Source organism: Agelaius tricolor, unplaced genomic scaffold, assembly GCF_023055355.1.
Source record: "Agelaius tricolor isolate 1412-34295 unplaced genomic scaffold, bAgeTri1.0.p SCAF_90, whole genome shotgun sequence".
In the NCBI taxonomy this organism is placed as follows: Eukaryota; Metazoa; Chordata; class Aves; order Passeriformes; family Icteridae; genus Agelaius; species Agelaius tricolor.
Genome location: NW_027269350.1, coordinates 542,082 through 554,874, shown reverse-complemented (window position 1 = coordinate 554,874; position 12,793 = coordinate 542,082). Strand labels below are relative to the sequence as shown.

General features: G+C 48.5%; 2 protein-coding genes across 6 annotated transcripts in view; one reads left to right on the top strand and one right to left on the bottom strand.

The window, feature by feature from the left end:
* Positions 1-789: 789 nt before the first annotated feature.
* GEMIN7 (gem nuclear organelle associated protein 7) lies at positions 790-2,939 on the bottom strand. 5 transcript variants are annotated; one of them, XM_071418736.1, is made up of 4 exons: positions 2,852-2,939; positions 2,702-2,723; positions 2,028-2,346; positions 790-935 (listed from the first exon to the last, which is right to left on the bottom strand). In XM_071418736.1, exons 3-4 carry the CDS (start codon positions 2,337-2,339, stop codon positions 846-848), a joined length of 402 nt encoding a protein of 133 aa, XP_071274837.1. In that variant the 5' UTR covers positions 2,340-2,346; positions 2,702-2,723; positions 2,852-2,939; the 3' UTR covers positions 790-845. The 5 variants fall into 5 exon arrangements, with proteins under 5 accessions (XP_071274837.1, XP_071274838.1, XP_071274840.1 ...); XM_071418737.1 differs by lacking the exon at positions 2,702-2,723 and having other exon boundaries at positions 2,824-2,918; XM_071418739.1 differs by lacking the exons at positions 2,702-2,723; positions 2,852-2,939 and adding an exon at positions 2,769-2,820.
* A 361-nt stretch (positions 2,940-3,300) lies between these two features.
* PPP1R37 (protein phosphatase 1 regulatory subunit 37) overlaps positions 3,301-12,793 on the top strand; it is a 31,453-nt gene continuing 21,960 nt past the window's right edge. The window contains exons 1-4 of the mRNA XM_071418731.1: positions 3,301-3,597; positions 6,791-6,888; positions 7,851-7,896; positions 10,062-10,162. Of these exons, the coding sequence (XP_071274832.1) occupies positions 3,438-3,597; positions 6,791-6,888; positions 7,851-7,896; positions 10,062-10,162 (405 nt within the window). The 5' untranslated portion in view covers positions 3,301-3,437. The remainder of the gene's footprint in view (positions 3,598-6,790; positions 6,889-7,850; positions 7,897-10,061; positions 10,163-12,793) is intronic.

Sequence of the window (12,793 nt, the reverse complement as noted above, 5' to 3'; positions counted from 1 at the left end):
AAAAGCCAGAAAAATGAGAGAAAATCAGGGGAAAATGGGGAAAAATGATGGGGGAAATGGGGGGAAAAGAAGGAAAAATGATGGGAAAAATGGGGAGAATTATGGGAAAAAGGAAGAAAAAAGAGGAAAAAGCTGGGAAAAAAAGAAAAGCTGGAAAAAAGGGGTGGGAAATGGGCAAAAAATGGGGAAAAATTATGGGGAAAAAGGAGGAAAGCTGGGAAAAGGAGAAAAGCCAGGAAGAAAAGGGGAAAACTGGAAAATTGGGGAAAAATGATGGGAAATGGGGGATAAGCAGGAAAAATTCTGGAAAAAAGGGGGAAATCAGTAAAAATAGGGAAAAGATGGGAAAAAGGGGGGAAAGTCAAGAAAAAGGGGAAATGTCTCAAAAAGAGGTGAAAATCTGGAAATGGGAGGAAAAATTGGGAAGGACCCAGGGAAATGGGGGTAAAATAAAATAAAGGGAAAAAAAGGAGGGAAAAGTCAGGAAAAAGGGGGAAAATTGGGAGAAAAATTGGGGGAGAAAGGGCAGGAAAATCAAAAAGGGGGAAATGGGGGAAAAACTGGGAAAAGGATGGAAAAGCCAAGGGGAAAATGGGAAAAAGGATTAAAAGTGGGAAAAGACAGAAAAAATGGGAAAATGAAAGAAAAAAAACAGGGAAAAGGAGGAGAAAAGTGGGAAAAGGCAGAAAAAATCAGGAAAAATTGGGAAAAAACAGCAAAAATCAGGAAAAAGTGGGAAAAGGCTGGGAAAAAAGGGGAAAATGGTAGGAAAAAGGCAGAAAAAGGGTGTGGAAAAGCAGGAAAATGGATTTATTCCCTTGGGGCCGATTGCAGGAATTCCGGGGTTATTCCAGAGGGAAGGAAAATTCCAGAACATCCCCAGAGCGCAGCAGGGCCGAGGCCTGAACTCCCAGAGGGGTCCGCAGAGAATCCACCTGGAAAATGGGGAAAAATCAGGGAAAATCCAGAGAAAAATGGGGAAAAATCAGGGAAAAATCAGGGAAAATCCAGAGAAAAATGGGGAAAAGTCAGGGAAAATCCAGAGAAAAATGGGAAAAATCAGGGAAAATGGGGAAATCCCAGAGAAAAGGGCAGGGAAAATGGGGAAAAATCAGGGAAAAATGGGGAAATTCCAGAGAAAAAGGCAGAAAATGGGGGAAATCAGGGAAAATAGGGAAATTCCAGGGGAAAATCAGGGAAAATCAGGGAAAATGGGGAAATTCCTGAGAAAAGGCAGAAAATGGGGGAAATCAGGGAAAATCACAGAGAAAAGGGCACAAAAATGGGGGAAAGTCAGGGAAAATCCAAAGGAAAATGGGGAAAAGTCAGGGAAAATGGGGAAATTCCAGAGAAAAAGGCAGAAAAATGGGGGAAATCAGGGAAAATCCAAAGAAAAGTGGGGAAAAATATGGGAAAACTGGGAAAACTCCAGAGAAAAATGGGGAAAATCAGGGAAAATGGGGAAACCCCACAGAAAAAGGCAGAAAAATGGGAAAAGTCAGGGAAATTTGGGAAATTCCAGAGAAAAGGGCAGAAAAATGGGGGAAAGTCAGGGAAAATCCAGAGAAAAATGGGGAAAAATCAAGGAAAATCCAGAGAAAAGGGCAGAAAAAATGGGGAAAATCAGGGAAAATGGGAAATCCCAGAGAAAAGGGCAGAAAACGGGGAAAAGTCAGGGAAAATGGGGAAATTCCAGAGAAAAATCAGAAAAATGGGGGAAATCAGGGAAAATCCAAAGAAAAAGGGGGAAAAGTCAGGGAAAATGGGGGAAATCAGGGAAAATAGGTAAATCCCAGAGAAAAAGGCAGAAAATGGGGGAAAATCAGGGAAAATCCAAAATAAAATGGGGAAAAATCGGGGAAAAGCGGGAAAATTACAGAGAAAAAGATGGAAAAGGCGGCGGGGGGGGGGGGGGGGGAACAAGAGAAAAAAGGAAATAAAGGGGAATAAGGGCAGGAAAAAAAAAAGGGGAAAATGTGGAAAAAGGGCTGGAAAAAAGGGTGGAAAAGGCAGAAATCGGGGCCCACCTGGAAGGCCCCGGACTGGACATCGGCGGCCCCGAAGTCGGCGAGGACCCGGAGCCCGTTCCAGAGGCAGAACCGGCTCCGCTTCCCCCGGGCCCGGCCCAGGAGCCGCAGGAACCGAGCCCGGAGCGCGGCCCGGGCGCCCTGGACAGCGGCGAGGTCCCGGGAACGGTCCCGGGAATGGTCCCGGTGGTCCCGGTGCCGGTCCCGGTGCTGGTCCCGGTGCCGGTGCCGGTCGAAGCCGCGGCTGCCGGAGCTGTCGGGGCCCCGCGGCAGCCGCAGGATCCCCACGGGAACCGGGATGGGATCGGCCATGGAGCGGCTGGGAAACGGGAAATGAGGGAAAATGGGGGGAAAAAAGGGAGAAAAATGGGAAAAAGGGAGGGTGAGGATTCCAAGGGAGTCCCGGTCCCGGGTGGAGTTCCCGGTCCCGATCCCGTTCCCGTGTGGGATTCCCGGTCCCGGTCCCGATCCCATTTGGGTCTCCCGAGTGGAATTCCCTGTCCCGATCCCCGTCTCGTGTGGGATTCCCGGTCCCGTTCCCGTGTGGGATTCCCGGTCCCGTACTCGTGTGGGATTCCCGGTCCCAGTCCCGTTCCCAGCCCCGGCCCCGGTCCCGTACTCGTGTGGGATTCCCGGTCCCGGTCCCGTTCCCGGCCCCGGTTCCGGTCCTGTACCCGTGTGGGATTCCCGGTCCCAATCCCGGTCCCAGTCCCGTTCCCGTTCCCAATCCCGGTCCCGTACCCGTGTGGGATTCCCGGTTCCAGTCCCGTTCCCAGCCCCGGTTCCGGTCCTGTACCCGTGTGGGATTCCCGGTTCCAGTCCCGGTCCCGTTCCCAGCCCCGGTTCCGGTCCCGCTCCGCTCCCCACGCGGGTCCCCGGCCCAGCGCTGCCGCCGCTCCGCCGATTCGCCACGGGCACCCCCGAGACCTCTGCACCCCCGCTGCCACCGGAGCCCCCTCACCGCTCTCTCCCCTCTCCCCTCTCTCCCAAATTCCCCCCAATTTCCCCAAATTTCCCCAAATCCCCCAAATTCCCGCTCCGTGCCGAATCTGCCGCTCCTCACCCCGCCGCAGATTCGCCGCTGCAGATTCGCCACGAGCGCCGGCCGGGGCGCTCCACCTCCTCCTCCCGTTATCTCCGTTCTTTCCCCGCCATCTCCTCCCTCGTCCCGTTCCCCTCCCTTTCCGCCCCTCGGTGATTTTTTCCGGAGCTCCGATCTCGGCGGGTTCTCCCCTCACGGCCGTGGCGAAAGTGCGGCCGTTGCGGCCGTGGCGCGGGGCCGTTGCGGCGGCGGCGGCTCCGCTCGGTGCCGCTGCCGGTGCCGCTGCCGGGGCCTCCCTCGCTGCGGGGCGGCCCCCGAGGCCGCGGGCGATGCCCCCCGGGCGGCCCTGAAGCACCGAGAGCTCCGCCATGGACGAGGCCGAGCCCGCGGCGGGGGACGCGGCCCCGGCGGCCGCCGAGGCCTCGCCGGGGGACGGGCGGGGGAGGCCCGGGGCCAAGCGGGTCACGTTCCCCTCGGACGAGGACATCGTGTCCGGGGCTGTGGAGCCCAAGGACCCCTGGAGACACGGTGAGGGGACAGGAGGGACCGGGAAGGGACAGCGGGGACCGTGAGGGAACCGTGAGGGGATAGCGGGGACTGTGAGGGGACAGCGGGGAACGTGAGGGGACAGCGGGGACCGTGAGGGAACTGAGGGCACCGGGGACCGTGAGGGGACAGCGGGGACCGTGAGGGAACCGTGAGGGGACAGCGGGGACTGTGAGGGGATACCGGGGACCGTGAGGGGACAGCGGGGACCGTGAGGGGACTGAGGGCACCGGGAAGGGACAGCGGGGACCGTGAGGGGATAGCGGGGACTGTGAGGGGATACCGGGGACCGTGAGGGGACAGCCGGGAACGTGAGGGGACAGCGGGGACCGTGAGGGGACTGAGGGCACCGGGGACCGTGAGGGGACACCGGGAACCGTGAGGGAACCGTGAGGGGACAGCGGGGACTGTGAGGGGATAGCGGGGACCGTGAGGGGACACCGGGAACCGTGAGGGAACCGTGAGGGGACAGCGGGGACCATGAGGGGACCCTGAGGGGGCACCGGGAACCGTGAGGGGACCGTGAAGGGACACCGGAAACCGTGAGGGGACAGCGGGGCTTGGGAAGCGGCCTGGGAACAGTCCCAGAATGGGCCAAAAAGCCTGAAAAGAGCCCGAAAATTGTCCCAACAATACCCCCAGACCGGCTTGAAAACAGAGCCAATAATACCACAAAAACCGGCTTGAAAACAGTCCCAATAATACCCCAAAATGGCTTGAAAACAATCCCAATAATACTCCCAAATCCAGCCTGAATAATAGCCCAAAACCTGCCCAAATAATACCCCAAACCACCCCAAAATCAGCCTGAACAATAGCCCAAAACCTGCCCAAATAATACCCCAAAACTACCCAAAAAGCTGCCCAAAACTCATATTAACAGACTGAATAATACCTGAATAATGGGCCTGAATAATACCCCAAACCACCCCAAAACCAGCCTGAAAACAGCCCGAAAATGACCCAAATAATACCCAAAAATCACCCCAAAAACTGCCTGAAAATGACGCAAATAACACCCCAAAACCACCCCAAAAACCCACCTGAAAACAGCCTGAAATCAAACTGGAAATGCCCCCAAAAACCGACCTAAAAACAGCCTCAAAATTCCACAAATCACCCCAAAACCAGCCTGAAAATGCCCCCAAATTATCTTCAAATTGTCTTTAAAATGTCCCAAAAATACCCCAAAAATACCCTAAAAATGCCCCAAAACCGCCTCAAAAATGCCTGAAAATCAGGATTGTTTAGGATCCCAACAGGAATTTTGGGATCCTGACAGAATTTTTTGGATCCCAACAGGAATTTTGGGAGTTTTTCCCACTTTTTCCCCTCCTGGTGCTGCCCCCCTGCAGCTCCAGCTCAGGTTTCCTGCTATGGATCCTCATGAATTATTCCTGATTCCATTTCATGAATTATTCCTGATTCCATCAATTATTCCTGATTTCCTTGGGATCCATTTCAGGGTCCAATTCCAGCGTTTTTCCCCCCAAACCCTCCTGGATTTCTGGGATCCCAAAATCCCAACTCCAGAGGGGGTGGCAAAAATCCCAGAAAAAGGAAAAATCTCTTTATTCTCCCTAAATTCCCTTTTCCAACCCCTTTTCCACCCTTTCCCCCCATTTTCCATCCTTTTTTTCCCATTTTCCCTCCTTTTTTCCACCTCTTTTCCCTCCTTTCCCCCACCCTTTTTTCCCTATTTCTCCATCCCTTTTCCACCCTTTTCCCTCATTTTTCCCACCCTTTTTTGTCCCTTTTTTTTGCCATTTTCCCTCATTTTTCCATCATTTTCCTCCCCTTCTCCCCCCCTTTTCCTTCATTTTCCCACCTTCATTTCCCTTCTTTCCCCTCTCATTTTCCCACCCTTTCTTCCCCTTTTTCCACCTTTTCCCCTCATTTTCCCATCTATTTTTCCCTTTCCCCCCTTTTCCTGGCTTTTCCCTCATTTTTGCACCATTTTCCCCCATTTCTCCCCCCTTTCCCATTTTCCCCCATTTCCATTTCCCCCCATTCCCTCCTTCCCCCCCATTTTTCCCCCCTTTTCCCCTCATTTTTGCACCATTTTCCCCCATTTCTCCCCCATTTTCCCTATTTTCCCCCCATTCCCCCATTTTCCCCCATTTCCCTCTTTCCCCCCATTTTCCCCCATTTCCCCCATTCCCCCATTTTCCCCATTTCCCCATTTTCCCCATTTTCCCCCAATTTTCCCCATTTTTCCCATTTTTCCTCCATTTCCCGGTTTCCCCCCCATTTCCCCATTTCCCCCATTTTCCCCCCTTTTCCCCATTTCCCCCTCCATTTTCTCCCCAACTTCCCCATTTTCCCCAATTTCCCACCTTTTCCCCTCTTCCCCCCCATTTTTCCCCCATTTCCCCACCTTTCTCTCCATTCCCCCCATTTTCCCCATTTCCCCATTTTCCCATTTTCCCCCATTTCCCATTTCCCCCCATTTCCCCCTTTTCCCCCATTTTCCCCATTTCCCCCCCATTTTCCCCCTTTCCCATTTACCCCCATTTCCCCATTTCCCCCTTTCCCCCCCATTTCCCCATTTCCCCTCTATTCCCCCATTTTCCCCCATGTTCCTCCTTTCCCCATTTTCCCCCTTTCCCCATTTCCCCCTTTCCCCCATTTTCCCCTTATCCCTCTTTTCCCCATTTCCCAATTTTCCCCCCATTTCCCCATTTCCCCCATTTTCCCCCCATTTCCCCATTTCTTCCCCATTTCCCCACCTTTCTCCCTATTTCCCCCCATTTCCCCATTTTTCCCCCATTTCGCCCCTGATTTCCCCATTATTTCCCCCTAATTTTTCCCCCATCTTTCCCCGTTTCCCCCCTAACTTTTCCCTGTTTTCCCTATGTTTTCCCCCCATCTTTCCTCCTGATTTTTCCCTGTTTTTCCCCCTGATTTCCCCCCCGTTTTCCCCCTGATTTTCCCCCTGTTTTCCCCATATTTCCCCCCTGATTTCCCCCCCATTTTTCCCCCCTTTCCCCCTTCCCCCCATTTCCCCCTTTTCCCCCTTTCTCCCCCATTTTCCCCCATTCCCCCATTTCCCCCCATTTTTCCCCCTTTTCCCCCCTTTTTCCCCATTTCCCCCATTCCCCATTTTCCCCCATTTTCCCCATTTTCCCCATTTTCCCCATTTTTCCCATTTTTCCCTGTATTTATCCCGTTCCAGCCCACAATGTGACGGTTGATGAGATCGTGGCCGCCTATCGCCAGGCCTGCCTCAAGCTCAACTGCCGCCAGAGCCCCAAGCTGCTCAAGCAGATCCAGGTCACTCCCAAATCCCCTTTTTTACCCCCAAAAATCCCCTTTTTCCCCCAAAAAATCCCTTTTTTTTCCCCCAAAAAATCCCCCTTTTTCCCTCCTCAAAAATCCCCTTTTTTCCCACCAAAATCCCCCTTTTTACCCCAAAAAATCCCTTTTTTTCCCCGTAAAAAATCCCCATTTTTCCCCCTAAAAAATCCTTTCTTTCTCCCCAAAAAATCCCCTTTTTCCCCCAAAAAAATCCCCTTTTTTCCCCAAAAATCCCCTTTTTTTACCCTCAAAAAAATCCCCTTTTTTGCCCCCAAAAATCACCTTTCCCCCCAAAAAAAATCCCATTTCCCCCCCCAAAAGTCCCACTTTTTCCCCAAAAAAATCCCCTTTTTTACCCTCAAAAAATTCCCCTTTCTTTCCCCCAAAAATCCCCTTTTTTTCCCCCCAAAAATCCCCTTTTTCCCCCCTGAAAAATCCCCTTTCCCCCCCCCAAAATCCCCTTTTTTCCCACCAAACATCCCCTTTTTTCCCCCCAAAAAAATCCCCTTTTTCCCCCAAAAAAATTCCCCTTTTCCCCCCTCAAAAATCCCCTTTTTTCACCATAAAAATCCCTTTTTCCCCCCCCCAAAATCCCCTTTTTCCCCCAAAAAATCCCCCTTTTTCCCCAAAAAAATCCCCTTTTTCCCCCCAAAAATCCCCTTTTTTCACCACAAAAAAAATCCCCTTTTTCTCCCCCAAAAATCCCCTTTTTTCCCCAAAAAAATCCCCTTTTTTCACCCCCAAAAATCCCCTTTTTTCCCCCAAAAAATCCCATTTTTCCCTTTGTTTTTCCCCAAAAAAATCCCATTTTTTCCCTTTGTTTTTCCCAAAAAATCCCATTTTTTCCCTGTGTTTTCCCCCACAGTTCCCACTTTCCCTGTGTTTGACCAAACCCATCCCTTTTCCCCCCCCAATTCCCATTTTTTGGTGTTTTGCAGGAATTCAAGGATTTGGCTCCCAGGATCGACTGCTTGGATCTCAAGGGTGAGGCCACTTCAGCCCAGCCTTTGCCAGAGGGGAATTTCCAGGAATTTTCCCAGGGATTTCCCAGGAATTTTTTCCAGGATTTTCCTGGGAATTTTCCCAGAGATTTCCCAGGATTTTTTCCATAAATTCCCCATGAATTCCCCGTGAATTTCCCATGAATTTCCCATGATTTGTCCATGAATTCCCCATGGATTACCCATGACTTTTCCCATGAATTTCCCATTAATTTCCCATGGATTTTCCCATGAATTCCCCATGGATTCCCCGTGAATTTCCCAGGATTTTTCCCATCAATTCCCCATGAATTCCCCATGAATTTTCCCAGGATTTCCCATTCATTCCCCATGAATTCCCCATGAATTTCCCAAGATTTTTCCATGAATTCCCCATGAATTTTCCCATGAATTTCCCATGGATTTTCCCATGAATTCCCCATGAATTCCCCATGATTTTCCCATGAATTTCCCCAGAATTTTACCATGAATTCCTCATGAATTTTCCCAGGATTTTCCCATGAATTTTCCCATGAATTCCCCATGGATTCCCCGTGAATTTCCCAGGATTTTTCCCATCAATTTCCCATGAATTCCCCATGAATTTCCCCATGAATTCCCAGGATTTTCCCATCATTTTCCCCATGGATTCCCCATGAATTTCCCTTTAATTCCCCATGAATTCCCCATGAATTCCCCAGGATTTTTCCCATTAATTTTCCCAGGATTTTCCCACGAATTTCCCATGATTTCCCCATGATTTCCCCATTAATTTCCCATGAATTCCCAGGATTTTCCCATGAATTTCCCATGAATTTTCCCAGGATTTTCCCAGGATTTTTGCATGAATTTCCCAGGATTTCTCCCATGAATTCCCCATGAATTCCCCAGAATTCCCCCACGAATTCCCCATGAATTCCCAGGATTTTCCCAGGATCTCCCCATCAATTTCCCCATGAATTTCCTCACGAATTCCCCATGAATTCCCAGGATTTCCCCATGGATTTTCCATGGATTTTCCAGGAGAGAAGCTGGATTACCGCTCGGGACTTTCTGGGGATTTTCCCATGGATTTCCCAGGAATTTCCCTGGAATTTTCCCAGGAATTTTCCCAGGATTTCCCATTGAATTTTCCCAGGATTTTTCCCATGAATTCCCCATGAATTCCCCATGAATTCCCCATCAATTTTCCCATGAATTTCCCAGGATTTTTCCCATGAATTCCCCATCAATTTTCCCATGAATTTCCCAGGATTTCCCATTGAATTTTCCCAGGATTTTCCCCATCAATTTCCCCATGAATTCCCAGGATTTCCCCATGATTTTTCCATGGATTTTCCAGGAGAGAAGCTGGATTACCGCTCGGGACTTTCTGGGGATTTTCCCATGGATTTCCCAGGAATTTCCCTGGAATTTTCCCAGGATTTCCCATTGAATTTTCCCAGGATTTTTCCCATGAATTCCCCATGGATTTCCCATGAATTTCCCCATGAATTCTCCATGAATTCCTCATGAATTCCCCATCAATTTTCCCATTGAATTTTCCCAGGATTTTTCCCATGAATTCCCCATGGATTTCCCATGAATTTCCCATGAATTCCCAGGATTTTCCCATGAATTTCCCCATGAATTCCCCGTGAATTTTCCCAGGATTTCCAAATCATTCCCCATGAATTCCCCATGAATTCCCCATGGATTCCCCATGAATTCCCCATGGAATTTCCCATGAATTTCCCCATGAATTCCCCATGGAATTTCCCATGAATTTCCCCATGAATTTCCCCATGAATTCCCCATGGATTCCCCATGAATTCCCCATGAATTCCCCATCAATTTCCCCATGAATTCCCAGGATTTTTCCATGGATTTTCCATGGATTTTCCAGGAGAGAAGCTGGATTACCGCTCGGGACTTTCTGGGGATTTTCCCATGGATTTCCCAGGAATTTCCCTGGAATTTTCCCAGGATTTCCCATTGAATTTTCCCAGGATTTTCCCCATGAATTCCCCATCAATTTTCCCATGAATTTCCCATGAATTCCCCATCAATTCCCCATCAATTTTCCCATGAATTTCCCAGGATTCCCCATTGAATTTTCCCAGGATTTTCCCCATAAATTTCCCCATGAATTCCCAAGATTTTTCCATGGATTTTCCCTGGATTTTCCAGGAGAGAAGCTGGATTACCGCTCCTGCGAGGCCATGGAGGAGATTTTCAAGCGGCTCCAGTTCAAACTGCTCGACCTGGAGCAAACCAGCCTGGACGAGGACGTGAGTGAATTTGGGGGGATTTTTGGGAATTTTTAGGGGGAATTTTTGGGATTTTTTAGGAGAAATTTTGGGGAATTTTTTGGGATTTTTGGGGGAATTTTTTGGGATTTTTTTGGGGAATTTTTTTGGGATTTTTTGGGGATTTTTTTCGAATTTTTTGCGGAATTTTTGGGATTTTTTTTTATAATTTTCAGGAAATTTTGGGAATTTTTTGGGGAATTTTATGGGAGTTTTTTGGGAATACTTTGGGATTTTTTGGGGATTTTTTTGGGGAATTTTTGGGGAATTTTTTTGGGGAAATTTGGGGGATTTTTTGGGACTATTTTGGGATTTTTTTATTTTTTGGGGTTTTTTGGGGGGATTTTTTTGGAATTTTTTGGGGAATTTTTGGGATTTTTTTTATAATTTTCAGGAAATTTTGGGAATTTTTTGGGGAATTTTATGGGATTTTTTTGGGAATACTTTGGGATTTTTTGGGGAATTTTTTGGAATTTTGGGGGGATTTTTTGGAGACTTTTTGGAGATTTTTTTCTTAATTTTGGGGCCAGTTTGGGGAAACTTTTTGGGAATTTTTTGGGACTTTTTGGGGGGAATTTTTGGGGATTTTTTTGCGGGATTTGTTTGGGATTTTTTGGGGAATTTTTGGGGGAATTTTCAGGAATTCCGGCCCAGCTCCATCCCAGATTTTTAGTGTTTTTGGGATTTTCCTGCTCTTATTTTCCTCTGCCTCTTTTCCTTTGGCTGCTTCCTGCAAAGCTCCAGGTTTCCCAGGATTTTTCCAGGATTTTTCTGGGATTTTCCCAGGATTTTTCTGGGATTTTTTCCTCGGATTTTTCTTGGAGTTTCTCAGTTTTTTTCCATTTTTTTTTCTGGGATTTTTCAGGGATTTTTCCCAGAATTTTTCCGGGGTCTTTGCAGAGTTTTCCCAGGTTTTTTTCCAGGGTTTCCCTGGGGTTTTTCCTGGGATTTTTCCATGATTTTTTCAGTGATTTCCCTGTGATTTCCCCATGACTTTTCCATCATTTTCCCTGACTTTTCCCATCACTTTTCCCTGACTTTCCCCTGTTTTTCCCCTGTTTTTCCCCATGTGTTTCCCCCGTTTTCCCCATGAGTTTCCCCATGATTTTCCCCTGTTTTTCCCCATGATTTCCCCCTGTTTTCCCCTGTTTTTCCCCATTTTCCCCATTATTTTCCCCCATTTTGTCCATGATTTTCCCGTTTCCCCCCTGATTTTCCCCCTGATTTTCCCCCTGATTTTCCCCATGTTTTCCCTTGTTTTCCCCCCTGATTTCCCCCTGTTTTTCCCCCTGATTTTCCCTGTTTTTCCCCCATGATTTCCCCCATATTTCCCCCCTGATTTCCCCCCTCTTTTCCCCCCGATTTTCCCCCATTTTCCCCCATATTTCCCCCATATTTTCCCCATATTTTCCCCCATTTTCCCCATATTTTCCCCATATTTCCCCCATATTTTCCCCAATTTTCCCCATATTTCCCCCATATTTTCCCCATATTTTCCCCATATTTTCCCCCATATTTCCCCCATATTTTCCCCATATTTTCCCCCATATTTCCCCCATATTTTCCCCATATTTCCCCCATATTTTCCCCAATTTTCCCCATATTTTCCCCATATTTCCCCCATATTTCCCCCATTTTCCCCATATTTCCCCCATATTTCCCCCATATTTCCCCCATATTTCCCCCATATTTTTCCCCATATTTCCCCCATATTTTCCCCATATTTCCCCCTGATTTTCCCCCATTTTTCCCCATGATTTTCCCCCAATTTTCCCCATATTTTCCCCCATATTTTCCCCATATTTTCCCCCCAATTTTCCCCCAATTTTCCCCATATTTTCCCCATGATTTTCCCCCCTGATTTCCCCCTGATTTTCCCCATGTTTTCCCCTGGCTTTCCCCTGATTTTCCCCTGATTTTCCCTCACTTTTCCCATCACTTTTCCCCCCATTTTTCCCCATGTTTTCCCCATGTCTTCCTCTGACTTTTCTTTGTTTTTCCCCCTGTTTTTCCCCCCGTTTTTGCCCCATATTTCCCCCATATTTCCCCCATATTTCCCCCATATTTTCCCCAATATTTCCCCCATATTTCCCCCATATTTTCCCCCATATTTCCCCCATATTTCCCCCATATTTCCCCCATTTTTCCCCATATTTTCCCCATATTTTCCCCCATTTTTCCCCCCGTTTTTCCCCCAATTTTCCCCCAATTTCCCCCATATTTCCCCCATATTTCCCCCATATTTTTCCCCATATTTCCCCCATATTTCCCCCATTTTCCCCCGTTTTTCCCCCAATTTTCCCCCAATTTCCCCCAATTTCCCCCATATTTCCCCCATATTTTTCCCCATATTTCCCCCATATTTCCCCCATATTTTCCCCCATATTTCCCCCATATTTCCCCCATATTTTCCCCCTGTTTTCCCCCTGATTTTCCCCCATTTTCCCCATATTTTCCCCCATTTTTCCCCCCTGATTTTCCCCCATTTTTCCCCCCTGATTTCCCCCCTCTTTTCCCCCATTTTCCCCCATATTTCCCCCTGATTTCCCCCCTCTTTTCCCCCATTTTCCCCCATATTTCCCCCTGATTTCCCCCCTCTTTTCCCCCCTCTTT

Excerpts from the sequence above, each read along its gene's own strand:
- GEMIN7 (XM_071418736.1), bottom strand. The coding sequence starts at position 2,339 with ATGGCCGATCCCATCCCGGTTCCCGTGGGGATCCTGCGGCTGCCGCGG. Across the intron at positions 936-2,027 it reads TCCAGTCCGGGGCCTTCCAG|GTGGATTCTCTGCGGACCCC; the intron begins GTGGGCCCCGAT and ends CCCATTTTCCAG.